Raw genomic sequence first — 25,444 nt, forward strand, 5'->3', positions numbered from 1 at the left:
AACCCATTTTTCAGAGACTTAGTAGCACCTGAACTTTTGAAAAAGTGTCTTCATGGAAAAACTCAAAACCCCAATGATAGTGTAAATAATATTATATGGTCAAGAATTCCTAAGACTGGGTTTGTTGGAATAGAAACAATTGGCTTTGGTGTGTATGATGCTGTTGCTACTTTCAATGATTGCAACGTTGTAAGGTGCAAAATATTTCGAAATATGGGAATCAAAATAGGTTTCAACATGGGAAGAATGATGCTTGCTTTAAATAAGGAAGTCTTTTGGCTGCTGATATGGCTATAAATCGCCTAGAAATACAAGCCAGAGCAAGCAGGAGGAAGACAAAGAGGATGCTTGGGGAGTATTTCACAGAAGATGGAGATAATCCATTCTATGGCCCTGGAATACACCAAAAGGTAATCCAAACTTCGTCACTAGATTTCCGAAAGTTTTCTTTTTTCTTGCAAATTTGCAGAAGTTTGAGACATGTACAGAAACAAATGGGATCAAGACTTCCCAGGATCTACCAAACCAATTTGCTTCAAATTTTCAGGAAATGTTGCACAATGCCTTCTGCGTAACTTAACTCAGCCTTTTCCCAAAACTTGTGTATTGTTGAATCTGTGAATAAAAAATAGCACAAAAAGTAGTGAATTTTCATTAAAATAGGAAACTTTATCTGTAACAACTGAATTGAAATTCCTAAAAATGTCTGTGTTAAGTTGGAGCCAATACTCCTATAATAACCTGTAAAACTTTCAACACCCTAGGTCAAATGCTTTCAGAGAAAACATAACTTATATGCTGTTTTAACATTGGAAGATACGGCCTTCTGGAGCCTCTTACAGACATTAGCTGCCAGTGCACATTCATTTACGTCAATGAGGAAAGTTGAAAATTTGTGCTGGACCATGATTTGAACCCAGGTCTGTACTTCAGATGCTAAACTGTGTTCAAATTGACCCTGTGTCCATAATCATGTTGTATAAATGGAGATGTTGTCTTAACTGCTGACGACACCTTTGGCACAATTGTTTTATTAAATTCCATTGCAAGATGTAATTTTAGATATCTTACTTCTGATAAAGGTATATTTATATATACTGAAACCTTGGTCAAGAATTTTAATAAATTTTTATTCTGCAACTGTTTTAGCTATCATCATTTACCGTGTCATCTAACTGAAGAGAAATGGCGATTGTTCTGACTAGGGCAAACTATATCTGCTGATTTCTAGGCACCGTAGTTAACTGGGTTAGCAAATCCGCTTCAGACAGCAAAAAGCAGTTTCCAAAATTAGGTTTTCGTCATGTCACATGTAAATGTAGTGATTCGGAACATAGGACACGTGATCTAGTCAGCATATAGCAACATCACTGTTCAGTAGCGCGAACACACAAGTAGGAAAAGTTAATGGTAGAGGTAATGTACATAGTGTAGCTACAAGAAAAGTTAAGCTTTCACATATAATATTTGTCTTTTTTGTGCTTAGTACACTGAGATACATCACACAAATGTACCAGTAAAATTTTAAGTAATGACGTAAATGTCTGGTGTTGCTTGGCCCTCAATTTATTAAGCCTTAAATGAGAATCAAACGCTCCGTGATTTAAGAAATTCAAAGCACATTCACACACGTAACATAATGCATATTGTGTAAAATGAAATGTACTTTGAAAGTAATGCTTTTCAAACCACCAATCGAATTATTTTCCCATGACCTATTAGAATTCGTTTCAGCAGATGTCAGAAAATGCCAGAAAATGGTGTTACTGTGCCTGTGCTGTTATGATGATGCAGGTAGTCCATATGCTCATACGTATATAGCATTAAGAGACGTTACATTATGCCATAAACGAAACAGGACATCAGAGGAACCTGAAGAGCCTCAGAATTTCGTAAACGATAATAAAATGCATAATTTGACATACATAGCACATTCATATGTCTAGATTCACAAAGATGTACGCCTCAAGCTGATATTAAGCTTTCAGTGTTGTTTCGGTATGCAAATTTTCTTGGAGTACCAGTCCCATATTATCTCATGTTTAGTTCTCTATTATATCATAATGCCATGCGTCCCAAAAGATAACAATGTGCACTTGAAATTCCGCAAACATTTTGACCCTAGCCAATAGTCTTTCCAATAAATTGACTACCTCTGAGGAAAAGATTAATCAAAGCCATTTTTTTTAACAAATGTATAAAAATTACTTAAGTGTTCTGCAAGGGAACTAATGCCCGGTTGCCAAAAACATGGAAATAAAATCAAATCAGAAAACTGAAACTAATACCATATTTTAGCCTTCCATTATTAAATGAATGTTTTTTAATTCACTTTATAGCTCCTACCCACAGAAATCCGTTTTCTTTTCATGTGACTTGAGAACTGTAAACCAAGAAGAAACAGCAAAATCACGAAACGTAAACATGGTTCATGTGGAGACTACCTCTCATCCCACTACAACTTGGAGTGCTCTGCGCATGTGCAAATCTGGCAGTTTGGGGTCCAAGAAAACTGTTTCTGGGTAGCATATGGCTGCTTGTTGCTACTGCTGGTACAACAACTCATGTCTAGTTACCTTGGATACAGCTAACAGCCACACTTCAAGTAGCCAGAAGCAGGAGAAGGTACTGCTCATATGTGATTCAACTGCGTATCCGCATAAGCCTGCTGGCAACTACTCAAATGAATCTAATGAAACCATTGTGATGTTATGCCCATTTGGAAGCAGTTTGTTATGAATTATTGCATAGCCTTCATCCTAAAGCTTTTGACACATTTTGCTGTTGACAGACACCTGTTTGTGCCTTGTATTTTGTTGTTTTAAATGGCGCATTTCCTTTGCAACAAATTTTTATTTTTTTCTTGTTTGTTTTATTGCTGCAACTTTACATTGCAGTAGCAAGCTAAAGTAAAATTCTTTGTTAGAGTATCATTTCTTACCAGTCAAAACAAAAAAAAGGAACTGAAAACTTTAACAGGGAGAAATTCCCGAAATTCTTAAAAGATCTGGTGTTTTCCCAGTTTTCTCCTGTGTGAAAAAATTCCTTGGTTTTTCCCAGATTTCCCTGTTGTCTTGGAGCATATACACCTTGTCTTAGTGGTCCAGCCTGATCTTCACCATACCTGGTTTTTTTGTTTTTTTTCCCCCCTCTCACATAGTCTGTGCGACTTGTTAATCTTTTCTCTCTCTGTGCTTATCTTCCTCTGTCCACGTTGATAGTCTGTCCTAGGCAGTTCCTGAGTGGAGTGCCTATGGTAAGTGGCAGGGGTTGGGGGATGAATGTTCCCCCATTGCATCTGCTCTCAGGGGGCTTCCGGCTGCTCCCTTGATGGAGAACCTTGCCTGCCTTTCTACCTCTGTCGCTCTTCTTCTTTTTGTCCCTTAAGTCACTTTCATTGACGTTTTGTAAACCTTGGGGGTTTTCTTTCTCTAGGTTTTGTGCAGTAGGGTCTCTTATCTTCAGTCATTTAGACCTGTGTGTTCAAGGAAAAAGGCACTGTTGGCGTGTCAGTCTGTTCAGTCAACCAACCAATCACTGAACCATCTCTGTCCGTCTGCTACACTCTCACTGTCCATCTGTTCCAGTCCCCCTTCTCACTGTCTTTGTACCTCCCCTTCCTCTCTTCACATTCACACACCCATCTGCATAGGAGGTTGGTATTACTTACCTTTTTAGTATTTTTGTCTAGATAGTAAGTTACATGTATACCTAGCCTGATTGAAGTCGATCCAGTGGCATGGGAGGAAATGTGGAACATATATCCACTTTAATAATATTTATGGATACTGTGTATACTGGTTTCTGCTTGGTGTGTGAGAATAATTTTGATTGATATTTGGTGAACAATCTCTTGCTTATGTGCCTGGCTTTCATGGTAAACAAAGCTTTGATTTCAAATATTTGAATTGTGGCATCCACATTTTCTGGCTGCCTGGTGGTAACTGATGAATATGCATGATTATTAGTGTTTTGGGCTTGTCATCTTCTACACAAGATCTGTTTGAGAGTATTCTCTCTCTCTCTCTCTCTCTCTCTCTCTCTCTCTCTCTCTCTCTCTCTCTCTCTCTCTGTGCTTCCGTACCCTCCTCTAAGAGAGGGCCATGTGTAAGGAAAGGGCATGAAAGCCTTAAATGCACTTTTTTTCCTTTTTTCAGTTTCCTGAAGACCCACTAAAGAATGAAGAGCCTAGTGTTCGGATAAAGCAAGATTCAGAACTGAAACATCATGTGGATGGCTCTGATCTTAATGTAAGTTTCCACAGAAGCACCGTATTGTCCGCTAAGTGTAGTAAAACTCATGAAATTTATATGGGACATTCAGATTAAATTGTCATGGATTGTGAGCAGCTGTAACCTATCGTACCAGCTCAAGTTAGCTGTGTTACATGTTGGTTATTGCCAATAGTATTCATATTTTTACTAACTATTACTTTTGTATTAATGTTTCATCATGCCCTTATGTAATGAATGCCTTAAATACGTATTTGGTACCAGTATAGCAAGGAAGACTTCCTCTTCAAAGTAATTGCTAATCTAGTTAACTGCCTCTGTGTCACAGTGCTATAATGGAAGACTTGCAAGTAACATATGTGGTGGGTGTATGTTTTAGACTTTGCAGTCACAATTCACTAAAGTATTTACATCATCACTGAAATCCTGCATTGACTGTGTGTAATTCCTTATAATTTTTCTCCAGAACATGACACACATGTGCATTGTATCCTAATAAGCAGACAATGAAAATACATGGTGTCAGAGGAGGAAGCTATGTAAATATCATTAAATTTGGTAAATGTTGGATGTAATCTATGGAATGCCAAATTATTTTGATTAATAACCAAAAAGCATCCTTTTTTATGAATTAGCTGGCAGATTATTTCCGTCTCTTGTGTATGGGAGTGTGTAATCACCCAAGAGAGCAGACCCTAGTGCCACTGAAATCAGAGTAGATTATACGACAGGAAAAGAAAGTGAAAGTATGCCAATATAACTCTTACACAATAGCAGATAGGAAAATCAGAGACATTAGAACCGATTTTGAACCATCCTGACACTCGTTCTTCTCAAGTCATATGAATCTCTGTAAAGGTGAATGATACTAATAAAAAAGAATAATGATAGTTATGTTGTACATACAGAAGTTATTAAGCAGTTATAATTCCAAGGTTTGTTTACTTCTTTCAGTTTGTCGAATATCCATTGGGAATCTCTTGGTCCACTGATTTTATCAAGGAGGACCCTGAACTAAATGTGGAAGTCAATGTAAGTGAGAATATTGTAAGTATTCACACCTCTCACACTGCATGCAGAGTCAGAAAAAAGTCTTCTATTAATTGTGTAAAGGAAAGGATGCATTGCAGTGGAATTGGCCCAGATTGTGAGTTTCCTGGAGCTTATTTCTTTTCATAATTCTAAAGCATTCTTACACTCTTCCAATTGACTTGCATATTACTTATCATTTGCTGAGTGTTGTGAACAGAAGCGGAAGAGCGCTGGTGACTGGTATAATCCTATTTTCTGTAGCCGTTGTTGATAGCAAATGTGTTTTTTGATGGCTATGTGTGACGGATACATTAGATTCACATTTACACAAAGTGTAAATTCTAATAGTGTAAGTCATTTGAGAAATATTCCTCTTTCCAAGAACTTCTTTGTAAACAATTCAAAAGAATATCAGTCTTTCTTATCTTACGTGTGAATCGTTGCTATTCATTAGTTAGTACCAAAAATTTTCAGGGTTTTGAAAAAAGAGAAAATTTGTAGGTGTGAGATCACCCCTGATACCTTGGCCACAACCTATACGTATTGTGGCTACTTCTATGGTACCTCTTGTATTAGTAATAAATTATTCAGTCTTTTTAATGTAAAATGCTGGAGCTTAATAATGCAGAAAATAGATTTGATACTGATACTGGCAGATGGACAGCAAGATTCTGTATCATTTGTGGAATTAGTAATTTTACTAGCTAATTGCACAAGAAGCTAGATCAATAAATTTAAAGTCGTTGTTAATTGAACTCCTGGAGTGTGAGATTTATATTTTCTAAAAACCAGCAGAATTGGTTCCTACCTCAGATTTGCTCCTTCTGCATTAGACATTTGTTTGCCAGGCTTAATTTTGATGTGCATTCATGACAGTCTCATTTGCCTGTATGTTATGGTTTTCTAGATTGTAATTGCTGTTGTATGTGAAGGTGGCATTAGTGAAGAAGATAATAACCAAAGAGACGCATCATCTAGGAAATGAAGTCAAGAGATTAGATGTTGGGATCAAGAAGTTGTATTAATTTTTGTCACTTGCATGTTGTTGAACAGTAATTCTCAGTTGTTTTTGTTTTTCTGAGGTTTTGGTGATCTTGCAGACCAATACATATGTGCTACTAGCTGAAAGCCCTTGTTCTGCAATAAGATTCCAGCAGCTAGATGTGATTATAGGCTGATGTGGCATTGCTTGAAAGATTGAACATGGAGGCTAATTTGTAATGGCATGGTTTAAGAAATGTAAGCCATAGCCTCATAAATATTTCGTATTTTGCAATGCTGGTTATAGCTTCCCACGTCTGTGCCATGCATTAGGTGCATGGTAGGTTTAAGGCACTAGACTGCTGATGGTTGATATTTCTCATGTAGAAATCTTTTAAGCTATAGTGAAGATATGGAAAATTGAGGTTCCCAAATGGGTAAATGAGATTGAGAAAATCATCTTTTGCAACCATCAAGTACCGTAACGGAAAATGAGTGGCAGAAATTTGTGTTGGAAGCAGCTATTTCTGGGAAAGAATTCAGTGAGTGGACTATGAATGCATTGGAGAAAAACAGTGCAAGGACTCTGCAGTGACTAATGAGACAACAAGTAAAGTGTCAGACTGTTGTATGTTCAAATTCATGGGAGAGTAAAGACCTACAGTCACTTCGTGTAGAACACAACTAATTTCACAATGAAGTGTAACACAGTGGAGTGATATTGGAAAGAAATAGTGGGTTAGGGGTGAGGTAAGAGAGAGCACAATGTTCTGCAGAGTCATCAGGATGGTTTCACGTGGAATAAACATGTAGTTAAGCATAGGTGTATTTTTCATTCTTTTATTCAGTGAGGTGGGTCCCTTCATGTTATATGTGTAGAGTAGCATCGCGTGACTTTGCTATTTTGATTGATTGTTGAGTGGCTGAACAGAAAAATTTAGTTTCCAGTAGATATAGTGTGTCCAAAACCATAGTTCAGTAGTACATTATTAGCCATATTTTGACTCTGGGGTGAAAGTTCCACTTTACTTTTGTGTTTATGTTGAATGAGTTTCAACTTTGGCAATAAGCAGACAGCTGATACAATTTCTGTGTAAAGGTGTATTAATCCTTTGTTGGAGAAGCAGTTCAGAGGCAGGTTGCTAGATTTGTTACTGGTAGATCTGAACTAAACACAAGTGTTATGGAGATGCTTCGGGAACTCTGATAGGAATCCCTGGAGGGGAGGCAATGTTTTTTTCAAGGAATGCTATTGAGAAGATTTAGGTTAGTGGCATCTGAAGCTGACTGCCAAATGTTCTATTGGTGGCAACATACATTTCTCAAAAGGGGCACTAAGATAAAATGTGATATCAGGGTGCATATGCCTCACTTTTCCCCTCTTTCTGTTTGTGAGTGGAATGGGAAAGGAAATGGATATTAGTGGTACGAGATATCCTCTGCCACATGCCATAAGGGGAATTGCGAAGTATCACTGCAGATGCAGATGCTAGGTAAAATAAGTAGATGAGTGATGCTGCAGGAGCAACAGTGATATTTTTCACAGGAGATAATGTACACTCACACATACATACATACAAAATAATCTATTAGCAGTTCCCATAATGAGCATTGTGAGTAGATGAGCACTAGGCACAATTGCTGGTTGTCAGCATACTTCACAGGAGTAAATTGCTGTGGCAGCTTCTCCTTTAAATGTGTGTTGTGGCTCATTGTACATCCAACCACATCACCATTTAAGGAATCCAATGTGTAAATCAAAGAATGGACAAATGAGTAACCTTCACACACCATCCTTAGCAAGGTATAGGTTACAGTGTTGAAAGAAAATTTAATATTATGAAAAAAATTCTAAAATGTATAATAATAAATGCAACACATCAATAGAAATTAAGGTTTTTGCATTTTACCAAAAGAAATTATACTTATATAAACAATTCCTCAGGATGTTTAAAATCATCAAATTTCACAAGACTATAACTGTGGCATAAATGAACATACAGGCTTGGGGCAGAGTTTTACTTTCACACATGCCTTATTTACAAAAGTACCATATGATTTTCCAGTTGTATATGACTTACATGCATACAACATTAAGGTACTTTCCATAAATGTGTTTACTGTTGTATCCGCGGACCCAACCGAATAGCGCACGCGCCCTGCCGTCGCATCACTTGCCACAGTCTCCCGTTGCGACCGCTGGCGGCGCATGGCGTTGCAGCCGACTGAAGATGTCGCATGATTGCTGAACTGGGGCCTACAGCACCGTCTTGCTACACCATATAACAGGAGCGCTGGCCCCGAGTCAGGCAGTCTTGCAGACAGCTCGTTGCAGTCATCAGTACCATTGTTTGTTGTCTTGTTAACTAGCTCGCGGTGTGATTCAGTATTGTATAACAACTTAGGCCATGAATCAGGAATATTCTTTGGACACTAATTGGAACTGATCTACGGTACACTCTACACTGTCAATAAAGCTAAGTAACTGTTTTATTCCAGCTGGCACTTATTTGTCACTAATCATTTTCCTGCCACCAGATTTTAGTCACAACCTGGTCACGTCCTACTCCATATCCAAATTATGGTTGCCACACCCAGGCAGCCATAAAATTTATGATCAAACTCTCCATTTACTGATCACAAATATTAATATTTTTTAACACACTTAATCATCAAGACCCATGCATTTGCAAGTGTGTCAAGAGTTCCTAAAGTCACAGTTGTTACCATGTAGCATCATAGTTCACCCAAAGTTGTTTGAAGGGAAGCACATATGAGATCTGTTAAAAATTCGGGAACTTTGTCCACAAAATATTTCTATGCTTACCTTTTACTTATTGTTCATGGTCTCCTCCACAAATGGTACACCACACTCAATGCCATTTACACTTCCAGAAGTAGTCGTGGTATGCTTCTTGCTGGATTGCGTGAAGTACCACCTGTGAATATTTAGTTTGCTAAGTTTAACAAATCTTCGTCTTTTCAATGGGGTTTTCAACTTTTGAAATAAAAAGAAGTCCGCATGGGGTAGGTGTGGAGAGTACAAAGGATGAGGCAGCACAGTGATTCAGTTTTTTGTGTAGTTGTTATGCACCAACAGGGATGAATGTGCTGGTGTATTATCATGATACAAGAGCCATGAATTATCTCACCACATTTCAGGCCGCTCTCACATTTTCTCGCAGGTGTCACATGTCCTGATAGTCCCATTGATTAACAGTTTGTCCCTTTGGCACAAATTCATGAAGAACTAATCCTTCAAAGTCAAAGAAAAGTGTCAGCATGGCTTTGACATTTGATCTGACCTGACGAGTTTTTTTGGCCTTGGAGAACCTTTCCCAATCCACTGTGTAGAATGAACCTTGGTCTCAACATCACAACCACAGACCCACGTGTCATCACCAGCTAAGATTCTCTTAAGAAACATCTCATTGTCATTTTGTGATCCAAAAGCTCTTCAAGGATTGCAAGTCTAAGATCTTTCTGGTCATGACTCATGAGCCGTGGGATGAACTTGGCCACAACATGATGTATTCCAAGATGCTGTGTCAGGATTTCATGACACGATCCAACTGAAATGTTACATTCTTCTGCAACCTCCAACACCCAGTTGTTTTTTTTTTTTTTTTTTTTGCATGCACAGTTTCTTCGACATATCTGACATGAGCATCATGGTTAGATGTTGAAGAGGCCCTGAGTAAGTGTCATTTTTAAACTGTTAAACCGTTTCCAACACTGAGTACAGCTTAAGCACTCGCCCCCATAGGATTCCTGTATCATTTGGTGTGTCTCTGTAAAGGTTTTCTTCAGTTTCACACAAAACTTAATGCAAGCTCATTTCTCCTCTAACTCTGGCATCTCGAAATTCACAAAATGTGACACAATATTCTACTCAATACAACACAGAGCAATAACTGACAGATGTATGACAATGAAGCTTCTGGCAATTACACTTTAAGCATAGGCATGTGCAGGGGTGCCAACTGCTTTCCTGCCCAATACACCATTGACGGAAAACTGCGAATGTTCCAGAATTTTTTGAACAGACCATGTAGATGGAGCCTTTCAGAAACTCCCACAAATAAAGAAGATACTGTACTGTGAGGTCAAGCCTGGATTTGCAGCCCCGTACAGGCGATTGATCTACCTGTCAGCTCACAATTAAGAAGTGTTCTTTTATGCATGTTTCAAAGCAGTGGTACTACGTCCAGTTGAAAAATTATATTTCTGATAATTTTCCATTCCATCTATTTTCAGTCTGTTTGTGTTTTCCAATTTGTCCACATTCTTTAATTTGTTGCATAATTCCCTACTCTTCAAAGATTCAATTCACTGTTTATCTCACTAACTGTTCCTTCATAAAATTACGAAGTTGAATAAAAAATCATGAAAATCACCAACAAACTTCCTGTTGCCTGCTTCACAGAATGTTAGCTTTACTGCTGTTACATGTTTTGAGAACAGCAGTTAAAAAGTAACAAGAATAACATTTATTTGTATGTTAAATCCAGCTGCTCTCATAGTTCCATGCTGTTAATGCCTAGTGGTTGTTTACATCAGACAAGTTTCTCATTGGCTGATCATCTCCTGGCATACTGATTGAATTTCTTCATTCTCATTCATCTTAATGGTTCTCTGCAAGGCAGCAGTTAAAGACTCATTTTACTGCCATTGCAGTAGTCCTCTTCCTGGCTTCTTCTCCAATTATGCTCTTTGTGTAGTGGCTGTTCATATAATTTGTCACTGGGATATTTCAGATATATTACTAATTTCCCATAAAGTTCTTTTACATACTATAATTTTCTTTTAACATAGGCATATCAATCAAATGCCTATCCTCAACCTAAAAAGACACAGCTTAGATGACAGCTGATCATGCGTACAACTGGTTTACAGGTACCAGTTTGTCTTAATCCCACAAGAATTCATTTTATATGATTTCAAGCAATGAAAAATGACCTGCTACTGGTCATACACTAAATGAAATGTACTGCATACAAATCCATGGTCTCTGCTTGGATTTCAAATTGAAATCGTCAACAAATCGATAAACTTACCAAGTTGATGCACTCAGTGTTACTCGCGTACAGACAATAATGGCAACTTCTTTTGGATTTTTCATTTGTTCTTGGAATTACCTTGTGGGGCAGCCCACCACAAATAAATAAAATATCTATATGGTTTTTTAACATAAAAACCAATGTTGAGTTATGTACTGGCATGTATTTGCATGATTCCCTGGGTCTTTAAAGAGGTTCATGCAATTTTCAGTTGTCAACATCACATCACTTTTGTGCTGCATGCTTCTATAAGATAAATACTTATACCATGCCATGCAATATAAGATCATCCTATTGGACAGTACTAAGTGAAACTGTGCAAAGTGCTAGGAAGCATTTTTTTTTTCACATTCGAGGAATGTTTATAATTTCAAGGCCAAGAAAGCTTTCTGTTGACTCATTTTCATGCTGGTGTCTCTGTACTCTATTAACTGTCTGCACGCCGAGGAGCTTTGCACGTGGATTCTGATCCCGTATCTGTCATTGATACCTCTTCCTTGTATCTGTAACTCATTCTGATTTGTGTGGAATTTCATGATGTGTGTTTTTATATGTATAAATGTTGAATTTTTCTTTCACTGCCTGTAAACCAGTTGTGATCAGGACCATTATTCTCCTGGCTGTTTCTGGTATGAATGGGTTTCACTCAGTTAGCAGTATACTTGTGTTATCAGCAAACGTTACAGTTTTGAAGGTTCCTCCAGTGGCTTCAACACAACATTTATGTAGTCAAGACGAGTCAAATGCTGAACCCTATATAACATTGGACATAATGTTTCCCCATTCTGAATTCAATTTTCCTCCAGAAGTATCATTTGTTACTATGACCCAGTTTTTGATTGCTAAACTATGATTCAGTTATTGTAACTGAAATTCTCTTAACACCATAAAATTATGGCTTCCCAAGTAAAGAGGAGATCAAAATTGTAATAAGTGTTTCTACTGCAATTATAAATCTTGCTGCAAAATCAGCACAACATTTTAGTAATTAGGTTGTTACGATCATAACAAGAAGAGTTCCTGCTTCTGTCACCAGATGATTCCTGTGATCAATTTGACAGATCACCGGATCAAACTGATGTCCGCTGGTCGAGTATACACTTCCCGACTGAGTGTAATGGGTCTAATTTCAATTGTCACTTTTTCTTACCAGTAATTTCAGATACTGTTACAAAATTATTGTTTTCATGCAACTTTTTTTTCTCAATTTTTTTTCTAGATATTAGGCTGGTACATAAGTTTGTAGCACATTTGTTTTGCATGTTGGTATTCCAGTTGCTTTGAGTTTATTTATCAATTGTCATTTTTATTTGTTGTTCACTGTTGCTGTTGGAGTATAAATGTTGTCATTTGGTCATTTGGGGAGAGGGGACTTTGGTCACTAGAAAGTGGAGTGCCAAGTGGAGAAATAAGGATATTGCTGACATATTCTTCAGTTTTAGTTCTGTACAGGGGTAACTGTTGTGGAGGCAGCGAGAAACATTTGCGCCATGTACGTACACAATACCATTGGACATAGCTCAGCAAGAAAATGATTTTCTCATCTTAAGAACTGTTTTGATATTAGTGACCCTCCATGTTCAGGAAGACCTTGGGGGTTTGAAGAAGATAATCTAAAAGTATTAATCCATAATGATTCAATTCAGTGTACTCAAGAACTGGCAAGCGTGAGAATTGTGATCATTCCAGCATGCAGTGGAGGGGGTTTAAAAATCAGGAATATGGATACCACATGCTGTAAACCAAAATCACAAAAATCAGTGGATGGCCATATGCACATCTCTGATTGCTTGTCATCAGTTTGCTTGTGAAAGACACCAAACATTCCAGTCTGTGCCATTATGGTGACAATAAATGGTGTCTTTATGATGAAATAAGGAAAAGAAAGGAATAGTTGAGCCCAAAGAAAGCAGTAACAAGAGGTATCCACAAAAGGTAATGTTATACGTCTGGTGGAATAGCGATGGTGTGGTGTACTATGCATTGCATCCATGTAGAGTAACCACTTGCTGTTGCTGACGTTTACTGTCAAAAACACACACATCTTGTGGACGCAGTCCAAGAAAGATGTCAAAGAAGATTGTCTTAAGTGATGCCACTCCATGATAACCCCCACCCACATTGTGCTTGACTGACAAAAAACTATGCACAGGACTTGGGTTTTGAAGCAAACCCACACCCACCTTATTCATCTGATCTTGCACCCTCAGATTTTCGCCTTTTCTGCTCAGTATCAAATAACCTTCAAGGAACTTCCTTTCTAGATGAAAATGCACTCTGAACATGGCTTGACAAGTTTTTCACCTCAAAACCATGTGACATCTACAGTCACAGAAACAAAAAGTGACCCCGCGTGGGAAGACAGCTGTAAATAGTATAGGAGAATGTATCATTGCTGCCTAAAGTCACTGTTATGGGTATCTGTTGTGTGTATTAAACTTATGGAAAAATGCCAAGAACTTGCACACCAACTGAATACTTCGTGCAAATCGACACATCTACATAACCTTTTTTCTTTGTACTAATAAACTGTGTTTCTTTTCATCTCTATGTAACAGGTATCTCTAATGTTTGGTCTGTCACTTGGTCTGTCAAGCCCAATATTTGGAAATAGGTATTGTGAACACAGATATTGTACATACCTTTCACAATGAATTTAACTCGGTGCATCTGTGCTAAGTGTTTGATGATGAGGCTTTAGTTGTCAAGTTTACAAAGCACTTAATATTTCCTTAAAATAATTTTGATCCCTAAGTTAGTCATTGAGAGGTTAATGGATTCTGGCACCATTGATTCTTACAAAATTTGAGGAGTGTGTGGGTCAGTTGTGTGTTTTGACTGTTGCACAACATAAAGGGTAATACTCCTATTCTGAAATGAAAAGTTTCTTTCTATTCTGTTCACATGATTGTAATGAACAACTCAGAGGACGCAGTAAAATATTTTGTAGGTTATCAAAAATGAGCAGAGCTTCTATAATTAGTTTCATATGAAGAAAATACAGTAAAGAATTAACAGAAGCTCTAAATTAGTTAATAAATTTATTTGATTCATTGTGGAAATGACTGAAACACTCAATATTCACCAATTAATGATTGAAATAATTTGGATTTGTGGCATGATCAATTCACCTGGTAGTTTAGTAGACAGATATAAATGGAGTTCGTAATGGAATAAAACCGTAGACTTATTCATTAAAGGTCAGTTACATCAAAAGTAAAATTCGACTGGGTAAAGAGCAATTCAAAGTTCCCTATTGGGCAACCAAGCTTTTGAAAAATAAGGTCCATTACTTGTTATAGTAATAGTTCCTTTCCTAAATAATTCATAATACATTCAGACAACTGGTTGTGCAAAATGAAAGGTAAATTATGAAAGAATTCTTAAATATTATGTTTAAAGCGTAAAATGAAATGTTTCACACAGGACATGAAATGTACCTAGCACCACACAAGAATATACAGATTCTAGAAATTATTTGAATTACAACCATCCTTTAAAATATGATTACATTAAGAATGAAATACTTTAGGTATGCCATAATTGTACCTAAGCATCAAACTCTTGGAAACAAATATTAAAAACTGGTCGCATTTGGAACTCCCTTGGTTCCACAAAGGACTCATGGAAACTGCACCATTCTTATTGCAACTTCTGGCACTCTACAAAACTTAAGATATACATAAATTGTACAATTTAAATACAGATTTATCTTTCTATACTGTCATAGGTCCCAATTCCAAAGATGTAAGTAATGACATAAATTGCTCTTTTGAATAATAATTGCATAATTTATTCAGGTCTAACAAAAGGGGTGTTATCACTTTTGAGTTGTGTGAATAAATTCTAGTCTTTTGAAATGGATTTCTAAAACATTACCTTAACTTCTCCATTTTCAGAGATGCCATAGAAATCATTTTATACCTTTCTCATTTAAAATTTCTGCAGTGACAAGCACTCCAGGATTATTAGATCAACATACACATCTATGCCAGCACCTGTGCCAGTGTGTCTTCATCTGCAGCATCTGATTCCACAAAAAAGAAGAAGAAAAAAAAAAAAACATTTTACACTTCTGAATAGCCAGCACATCTTTGATGGGTTAGATCCTCCGTTACAACAAGATGTTTGGTTATTTCCAGCTTCAGGGTGGTTGTGACAAGAATATTATGATTTCTTAAGATAGAAAATAATGATAGTTGGGAATAACAGTAATAAGCTTGAGCTGAATGCAAGTTTTTATGGTGTCAATTTCTTCCAGCACTACTTCAGACATTAGCTGAGTCCATCCCATGTTGTATTGCAGCACTTCTGCATGTTCCAGGGACTGTACACGATATTAGGCAGGTGTACCCGTTTCTTTGGCTCCTCCATGTAGTTCTGTAATAAAAAAAAAATAAATAAAAAATAAAAGCGGCATCATATGATGCAGGCTATAAATTGAAAGTAATAGCATATGCAAAACAACATGGAAAAAGAGCAGGTATGTAACATTTTGGGCCCCTACCAACAGAAAAAGCCATTTGCAGTTGGCGGGCTAGTAAAAAAGAACTGGAAAAAAATTGAGAAGGCTAAATATGCTAATAGAGGACTGAATTTAAAACGACCAAAACTAGATGCTGACCTACTGAAGTGGATTCAAGGACAGCATCAAAATTCATTGGCATTAATACAGAAATAATTCAAATGCATGCTTGTAAGCTAGTACTAAAGTGGATCTTGACATACTTTAAGGGTGAAATTGGTTGGGGGCTACAGGTTTATGAAGCATCATGGATGTTGCATGTGACCCAAAGTATCTCAGAAAAAGCCACAAGAAAGGGAAGAGGGAAATATGGACGAAACTCTTCTGACATTTGATGTGCTGAGTAACAGAACTGTTGCCATTGAAGGTGCTAAAAGTGTAACTCTAAAAACAAGTAGACATCAAAAAAATGCAGTACAATGTTGTCCTTTCATGTTGTGCTGATTGAACTAAGCTTAATCCAGTGGTAATTTTAAAGCACAAAACAGTGCCAAAACCCCACTGAAATACCACCAGCTTTTATTGTTCATGTATATGACAAGGGTTGGATGGACAAGGCTGTTATGAAATTATGGATTAATAGTGTGTGGGAGAGAAGGAAAGCTGCTTTATTGAAGAATTATTCTCTTCTTGTGCTAGATCAGTCTTGTAGTCATTTGATAAATTCTGTGAAAGAGAAATTGCAGCAGGGAAATCCAGAGCTTGCAGTTATTCTGGGAGGACTCAATTCACAGTTGCAACCTGTTGATGGTTGGAGAAATAAATGATTTAAAGTGTATGTGAGAAGGTAATGGAACAAATGGATGATGGATGTGTTAAATGTCCCCTTGGTTGTCACCTGTGGAGATGAAATGAAACATTAGGACAACAGTATATTTGTTCAATTAATTTCTTTATTCTGGCCCACATCCGTAGTGCATCAGGGACAACTTGGTCGAGGTGTCCAGTTGCCTCTCGTGTGAAGCAATAGATATCCAACATTGCTGACAGCACAAACAGAATGGCATCACACAAATGCTGCTGTCAGTGACGTCTCCAGCTGCAGTCATGATGACAGTGCAGTGGCATAGCTGATGATGGCCGTGAGCTTGCTCCAGCAACCAGGCAGCTCCCTCTTGACACATCTTATGGTCGAACAGCAGACCCTGTACTGCATTCTGGAATGTTGCTCCAGGTGTCGCAGGCCAATGGCATAGGCAGTGAAGCTGAGACAGGAATCATTTAGCACTTAATCTTGCACATTTCCACAGGGTCCCTTACCGTGCTCCTTTACGCAGACACCATGGAACTTACTTCATTACTAGGCTTGTTGCACAATCACATCTCTATACCCATCTTCAAAGTGAAAATGAATCAGTTATTCTTATTGGTACCCATTTGTTCATTTGGCTTCCTTCTGCTGCTTTTAATGCTCAGGACATCCAGTCCATTGGAACCTCAACTATGGCTGGGTCGAAGTTCAGTCCTGTGCTTCATCTTCTATGTTCTAAAACAAGGACTACACTCAGCAGAACATTTGCCAATGCAGTGGCTGGTATGACAATAGTCTGTATTGTCTCCCAGTAAGGGTTTTCCCTATATGAATTTAAATGCTGCAGTAAGGTTTTCTGGGAGACTCATCCTCCCTGCTGGTTCAGAAGCATCTGTATAGACGGCATTAATTCTGGCACTAGATTCTGGCACTTGGTTTAAGCTGGTTAGATTTGTAGACGGTAGCACTTACAAGGGCTCCTGTGGCCAGTACAAATGCAGCTGCAAAAATATACTGGTGAGCTGTCCTTGGAATCATAGTGGGCAGACAAAAGTCAGCCCCATTCCATTTAATAACAAACCATTCCCTTTTAATTCTAGCCACCTTGCTGACATAAGCTTCCCCTGCTCAAAACAAGTGGCCATTACCACCATATTGTCAGAACTCCAACCAATGCACCTCGTCCAGCTGAAACTGCAACTGTGGGTCAATCACTTCTTCATTGCATTATCTTACATCTTTTGTTCCATTAACAATTTTACTGTGCAGAAATCCTGCCCCTCTCTTATTCCCATATTTGGACAGACTGTGTCATCCACATGGTGGCAGTCTAGTAACTTTGCTTCCTTCATTTGTACATACCTTTACCTGTCTTTTGCAGTTAATGACAGTCACTGCATTTTTACTCTTACAGATTTCTTCAGCATTTGCCACCTGACGGGCTATGCATGAACTGTGTAACAATTATGATGCGCTTGTTTACCTGCTACTGGTGTAGAAATTAAAGTAGAAACTTTTTCTCGGTCAATTCTCACTGATACTACTCTGAAACAAAAGAGCGAGATTTGTGCTCGGGTTTTAAAGCCAACCTCATCTCCAGTGGTATTTGCTTTGGTATTGTACTTAGACCCTCTGAATACAGCTCTGGCAGCAACAATCTTACTGCTAGCTAACCTCGTACAGGCTACCACATAGCCTCCTGTAGCTCTGCTACTTTCCCTCATGCTTACCAAACACTGTCTTCCATGGACTGCAACCATTTTGTCAGTACTACTTCCCTATCGAAGACTTTTGCTTCGGGTTGTACTTCCCTGCTATTTTGATTAATATGTAATATTGCTACTTTACTACTTAAGCAGTCTGAATTTATGTGGTTTTTCCCAGGTTTATGTGTAACTTCCAAATCAAATTCACTGGGTCATACTGCCCATCGTGCCAACCTACCGGAAGGATCCTATAACCCCAACAACCATTTTGATGCCACATTAGCTCTTATTACTCTAATCTTTTTACTGTACAGATAACATTTGATATATGTGATTCCATAAATAAGGCTTACCATACCTTTCTCTGTTGCAGAATAATTTCTTTCTGCTGAATTTAATTGCACTGAAGTGTAAGCTACTGGATGTTCTATGCCTTCTACCTCTTGTGACAATGTACGGTCAAGTGCATTGTTTGATGCATTGCATGATAAAACAAATTGTTTTAAAATGCAGAATATCAATATTGGACTAGATGTTAAAGCTTCTTTTAGCTCCTCAGAAGCATGCTGGCATTCTTATGACCATTCAGATATAGTACCCTTTCTTAACAATTGTTTCAAACATGTGCAATCCTTTTGTGAACTGGCAGTAATAGTTCCCAAGTCTCAAAAATAATTGCAACTCCCTTACATATTCTGGTACAGGAAATTCATGTACAGCTTTAATTAATCTTGCGTTTGTCTTAACACCATCTTTACTTGTGGTTAGACCTAGGTATGCTATCTCTTCCATCACAAAATAACACTTTTCCATACTCAATTTCGTTGATTTTTGCCTTTGTTATACTTCTCTTAATTGCTGCGTATACTGTTCCATGTCACTCCCATAGATGATTACATCATCGAAGTACACTAAGCATTGCAGTGATTTCAAACCTCTGAGTACTCCATTCAGCAATCAATTTCAGGTGCATTTTTTAATCTGAATCTCATCCTTATAAATTGGTATTGTCCCCAGGGTGCCAAAAAAATTGTTGTGTTGATCCTGTGGTGCAACCTCTATCTGGTGATAACCACTCTTTAAATCCATTGTTGAAAAATATTTGCATTGCCCTGAACTATCTAAGGTTTCTGTGATGTTTGGCAAGGGGTAGGCATCCATTATGGTATTCTCATACAGGCGTGCATAATAAAAGCAAAACCTTTCTTTTCGTATGTTATCCAGTGACTTTTTGTACAGTGGCTATTCCTCTCCCAAGGACTATTACATCCTTCAGTTATTCCATCTTTCAGCTGTTGACCATTAAATTGGTCCAAAATTGGCTGCAAGTACTTGGGTATTTTGTATGGTGATCCATTTCCCGTCGGTATGTGGTGCTGTGTATATGCATAGATGGTAGTGGCCCTTTTGGAAAAAGTAAATCTTTATATTCCAAAAGTGATTTTTTTCATCTGTTGCTTGTAGATTCCTTCTAGGTGCTTCAGTTTTCTCATAATGCTGTTTCAATGGTGTCTGACAATTATCCATGGCTGATACCCCACATGTCCCATTCTTCCTCAAAGTTGTCCATCTTAGCGATTAACAACCTCTTCATTAATCCAATGTCGTCTACGCTATCGATAGAAGCAGATACCTTTTTTCACTCCTTATCTGTTTCATTGTTTTCTAATGGTTCCACCATTGATAAAATTCCTACTGGCAAGCTACACTCAACACTGACCCAAAGGGATTTTCCAGTACCCTTACATACACAATAGTGCAAATCAAACCTTAGTGTGGTTCATGGTTTAATTGGTTCATCTTAAGAAATCTGATCCCAGAATCATGTTGTAGCCATCACTCATGAGTGGCACAATTTCTACTCATTGTTTAAATTGAGCCATATCCAGGCAAAAGTCTACATTCGCTGATGCTAATAGTGTGACATCTTTATCCCCAACTCCATGCCATTTGTACCGTAGTGGGTCCCATTGCTTATATTTCACCAGATCACTGCTGGTGACTGATATATGCACCCCTGTGTCCAGTAAAATCATGCAACCCTTTGTTCCCACTATTCCTTTTATTGCACAGTCCTCCTCTGCATACGATTTCATAGCATCCAGTCTTACTGGAAAGGACCGTACATGGACCTGGAGTTCGCATTGGTATTTAGCACCTTATTTCTGCCCAGTTCTGTATTTCTAAAATTATTACTTCCTCTTACTTTATTCACATTACCCTGAGGCGGACGACAGTGCCTCCTTACATGCCTTGCTCATTGACACCTGAAACATTGTATATAATCTGGAAATGTTGTCCATTCATCATGCATTCCCACCAACTAGTCGATATCCTCACACACTATAGCTAACTGCACTGTTGTGCGCAAATCTTTTGGACCTGTTTCCACACACATTTTGACATTTCCGCAACCAACCATCTTAAAAAAAGATCGGGGACCATCTGGTCAGCTTCTTGCAAATTAATGTTATTGACTGCAGCATCATGCCCTATGTTGTAGGTATGTCCATTAATTTTCTGTATCCTATCTGCAAATTGTTTCTTACTTTCTGTATTTTTCTAAGTTATTATCCCAAATTGTTCCCTTTAGCAAAATGATATGTCAGGATGACAGATTTGTTCAGTTGATTCCATTATTCCAGCCCTCAGCCATAGTACATAAGGAACAGCTTGGTAGAGGCATCCATTAGCCTCTAATGTGAAACAATAGACATCCAGCATTTCCAACAGTGCAAGGAGAGGGCTGAGTGTGATGTCACTCGAATATTGCTGTCAGTGACATCTCCAGCTGTGACTGTGATGATAGCGCAGTGATGCAGATGATGGTGGCCGTCAGTTTTCTCCAGCTAGAAGGCAGCTCCCTCTTGATTCAGGGTGGGCTGTCCTGTCTTGTGGTCAAACAGCTAGTTGACCATATTTTGCTTTGCAGTGAATAACACTCTCCACTGCCTGTGGCTGGCTCTGTTGCAACTCACTTCTGCTCTGGCATATTTTTGACCGAATACAGTTAATATGTTACAGATGAAACCCAACACGAATTCAAACCAAAGGCAGCTGTAAAATGACTTACAATCAAAGAAGTGTGTCAGTGAATAAAACAGTTGTTGCATAGTCAGAGGAGACGTTGTTAAATCTTTCAAGAAGTTTGCCATTAGTAATGCTGTCGATGGTAGCGAAGAACATCTTAGGCATTAAGAGGATGATGATGATGATGATGATGATGAAGAACAAGGAGAAGTATGATTTTCAGGGGTTTTAAATGTCAGTTTGATGTCATAAACAAAGGACTTCTTTAGTCTGTATTTGCAGTCTGGTAAATATGCTAATTTTTAAAAAATTAATAAGAACTGATGTGCATCTTATAGTTGATACTGTCTTACAATCTGTGATACATGGTACTTAAAAGATATCAACCCTGAAACTGATCCAGCTTGGAAATTTTGGCCATAATTCTGATAATTTGTGTTTACAACCAACTCGTAGTACAGCTTTTAAACATGCACATGCACAAATTATCTCACTTTTCTCCAGTGGGTCTGCATAATGCTTGAGCATCAGTTACTATACTGTTGACGGAGTAAAAGGTTTGTGAAATACTGTTTTGTCATTGCTTTTATGTTTTATTCATTGTGTAAAAGGGTGTGGCCTCTAATCTGTAACTGGTGGCAGAGATCTCTTTGCTTGGAACATTCTTACGCTGCAATTCACATATGCAGTGTAATTGAATGAATGTAATGTTAAAGTACTAGTATAGCACTATTTAGCTATTAACATTGCCATTGGGTGTTAGTTTCCTTAGAATTTATAGCTGGCAGTGTTAAAGTGAAGTACATTTTGCAGAAGATGCTCTGTTCTTAACGTAATTGGCACGATTAAAATAAAGATCAAAATTAGGTAACTTCATTTCATAATAAATCTGTATTAGTATGATGCAATGGGTCAAACACTGTTGCAGAAACAATGAAAAAAGCATGCCAAATTTTAATGAATGCAAAAGCTAAAAGACTGGCAATCTTTTACAGAAGCTTGAAATTGAGCACAGGCTTCAGTGTGATGTTCTTATAATAATTTCCACAACAGAACGTTGTCTTCAAACATGGCATATATTCCAGAGAGAGTTTCTTCATATCTAAAATATGCTAATGACAAGACACAATCAATGCCTTCTCTGCATGATAGTAATGGAATTACTATCAGTGTTTGTGCTCCTAAAGCAGAGTTATTGAACGTAGCCTTCTGAAATTCTTTCACCAAAGACGTGAAGTAAATATTCCATAATTAGTCAAGTAGTGAAGTAACTTAAATCATTTAATAAAAGCAAGTCGTATTATCCTGACTGTATACCCTTTCAGGGCATGCTGATGCAGTATCTCCATACTTAACAATCATATACAGCCACTCACTTTATGAAAGATTCAGACCCAACAACTGTAAAGTTGCACAGGTTACACCAATGCTCAATAAAGGAAGTAAGAGTGGTCCACTAAATTACAGGCCTATATCATTAACATTGATACACAGTAGGTTTTTGGAACATATTATGTTTGAACACAATGAATTACCTCAGAGAGAATGGTCTATTGGCATAGTGTCAACACAGATTCAGAAAACATTGTTCTTGTGAAACACAACTAGCTCTTTACTCACACAGTGTTGAGTGCTGTAGACAAAGTATTTCAAATTGGTATTGTGTTTTTAGATATCCAGAAATCTTTTGATATGGTACCTACCAAGCAGATTGTAGTCACATTGCGTGCTTGTGGAATATAATATCTGTTATGCAACTGGATTTGTGATTTCCCATCAGAGGGGTCACAGTTCATAGTAATTGATAGAAAGTCATCGAGTAAAGCAGTTGCAGTTGCTGGCGTTTTCCAGGGTAGTGTTACATGCCCTTTGCTGTTCCTTATCTATGTCAACAATTTAGGAGACAATCTGAGTAGCAGTCATAGGTTTTTCGCAGATGATGCTGTCATTTATCGTCTAGTAAAGTCATCAGAAGATCAAAACAAATTGCAAAATAATATGGGAAAGTTCGCTGTTTGGTGCGAAAATGAGCAGTTGACCCTAAATAGTGAAAAGTGTGAGCTCATTCACATGAGTACTTAAAAGAATCGATTAAACTTTGGATACATGATAAATCACTCAAATCTAAAGGCTATAAATGGAATTAAATACCTGGTTGCAGAAGAGAACAATAGAGACAAGAAGAGAGTATCAAGCAAGAAAGAAGCAGAAAGTGTGGTAGCAGAGGAGAGAAGTGGATGGAACAATGAACAGAGTGATGGAGGAGGATAGTGAAGGTTCAAAAAAGGTTGTATGAGATGGTTAAAAGTAAACAGAAGAACTGTATGATAGATTATGCCCAAATTGTGAACAAAAGTGGCCAAGATGTAGAGAATAAGGAGGAACTCAAGACAATTTGGAAGGAGTATTTTGAAGAACTCCTGAACCCAAATGGAGAACTGGAAGAGGAGGAACAAGCTGAAGAGAAAAAGGAGGAGCAACAGCAAATAGAAAAAGACCTTACATGGGCAGAAGTGGAAGAGGCATAGGGCAAGATGGAGGTAGGGAAGTGACCAGGTCTGGATGAGCTAACTCTAGAGATGGTGAGAGCAGGAGGAGAGGTGGGGATACAATGGCTATCTCGAGTAATGAAAATTGTGTGGAGACAGATGATGACCCAGAAGACTGGAAGGAAATAATTGGTCCAATCTGTAAGAAGGAAAATAGAAAAAAACGCAAGAATTATTTGGGGATAACATTGATGAGTCATAGTGCAAAATTTTTTAGAAAATTGTGGAAGCACGAATTCAGGCAAAATTAGAAGGAAGGATAAGAGAACCACAACATGGCTTCAGAACAGGAAGGTCTACTGTGGATCAAATTTATGCTGTAAGACAACTGCAGGAAGAGCATTATGAATATAGAATAGATCTACTAATGATCTTCCTGAACATTGAAAAATCGTATGATAGTATACATAGAAGCAGTGTGTAGAAAGCCCTGGAGAACAGAGGAGTAGCAATAGAGATTATTTGGAGGATAAGAGAAATGTACCATGGAAGCATGAGCTGTGTGAAAGCAAGAGGAGAGAGATCAGCTTGGATCGAACAGAAGAATGGCTTGAGGCAGGGAAGTGCACCTTCACCATTACTCTCCATTGTAGTGATGTATGATATAATGAGTACAGTAGCACAAGTAATTGGTGAAGGAGAAAAGAAAGCTATGGTGTTTGCAGGTGATATGATGATTTAGGAGAATAAGGAGGAGGAAGTAAAAGAGCAGTTGGATGTATGGGAATGAACAGTACAAGGATATGGGATGAAATTTAGTATAAGTAAGAGTGAGATGATTACCACAACATGAATGTAGGAGAGAGGAACAACTGGAAATATAATTGGTGGGGAACGATTGAAGAGAGTGAACAGTTTCAAGTTCCTAGGAAGCCTGATACAGGAATATGGACAAAACAACAAAGAAATAGAGTGGGGAAGAAAAGCAGAAGCATTTGGGAAGAGTGCCAGAAGCCTGAAATGGAGCAAGGATGTACCCTAAATCAGTAAAAAGGTTCTATACCAGTCATACTATGTCCGATCCTGACAGATACATCTGATACAGCCGACTGGTGTGCTGAGCAGTTCTGTGCGCTTCAGTCTGGAACAGTGTGACCGCTTCGGTCGCAGGTTGGAATCCTGCCTCGAGCATGGATGTATGTGACGTCCTTAGGTTAGTTAGGCTTAAGTAGTTCTAAGTTCTAGGGGACTGATGACCTCAGATCTTAAGTCCGATAGTGCACAGAGCCATTTGAACCATTTTTTGAGTATCTGATACGTGGGTTACGTAAGGCAGAGAGAAAAGCAGAGTACAAGATAGTGAGATGAAATTCTTCAGGAACAGTATTGGAGCGACAAAGATAGACAGGTTAAGAAATGAGGTGATTAGAGGGTTAATGAAGGTGGAACCATTACAGGAGGGGATAGAGAAATCAAGGCTGATATGGTATGGGCATGTTAAGTGAATGGAGGAGAAGAGGATACCCAGGAGGATACACAAGATGAAACTGGAAGGAAAGAGACCAAGAGGACACCCAAGAGAGATGGCTGAAAGGAGTGGAGAAATGTGTCCAGAAGAAAGAAGACTGAACAGCCTTC

At 38.1% G+C, this 25,444-nt stretch overlaps 1 protein-coding gene across 6 annotated transcripts in view; it reads left to right on the forward strand.

Annotated features, from left to right (window-relative positions):
* The window catches only part of LOC126427334 (zinc finger protein 708-like), an 87,599-nt gene that overhangs the window by 19,601 nt on the left and 42,554 nt on the right, over positions 1–25,444 (forward strand). For 3 of the 6 annotated variants that reach the window (XM_050089654.1, XM_050089656.1, XM_050089658.1), the window contains exons 3-4: positions 4,158–4,250; positions 5,187–5,279. In XM_050089654.1, coding sequence (XP_049945611.1) covers positions 4,158–4,250; positions 5,187–5,279 — 186 coding nt within the window. Of the gene's footprint in view, positions 1–4,157; positions 4,251–5,186; positions 5,280–25,444 lie in introns of those variants that run through there. The other 3 variants (XM_050089655.1, XM_050089659.1, XM_050089657.1) reach the window with 2 other exon arrangements.

The sequence above is a fragment of the Schistocerca serialis genome, chromosome 11 (genome assembly GCF_023864345.2).
Source record: "Schistocerca serialis cubense isolate TAMUIC-IGC-003099 chromosome 11, iqSchSeri2.2, whole genome shotgun sequence".
NCBI classification, from domain to species: domain Eukaryota; kingdom Metazoa; phylum Arthropoda; class Insecta; order Orthoptera; family Acrididae; genus Schistocerca; species Schistocerca serialis.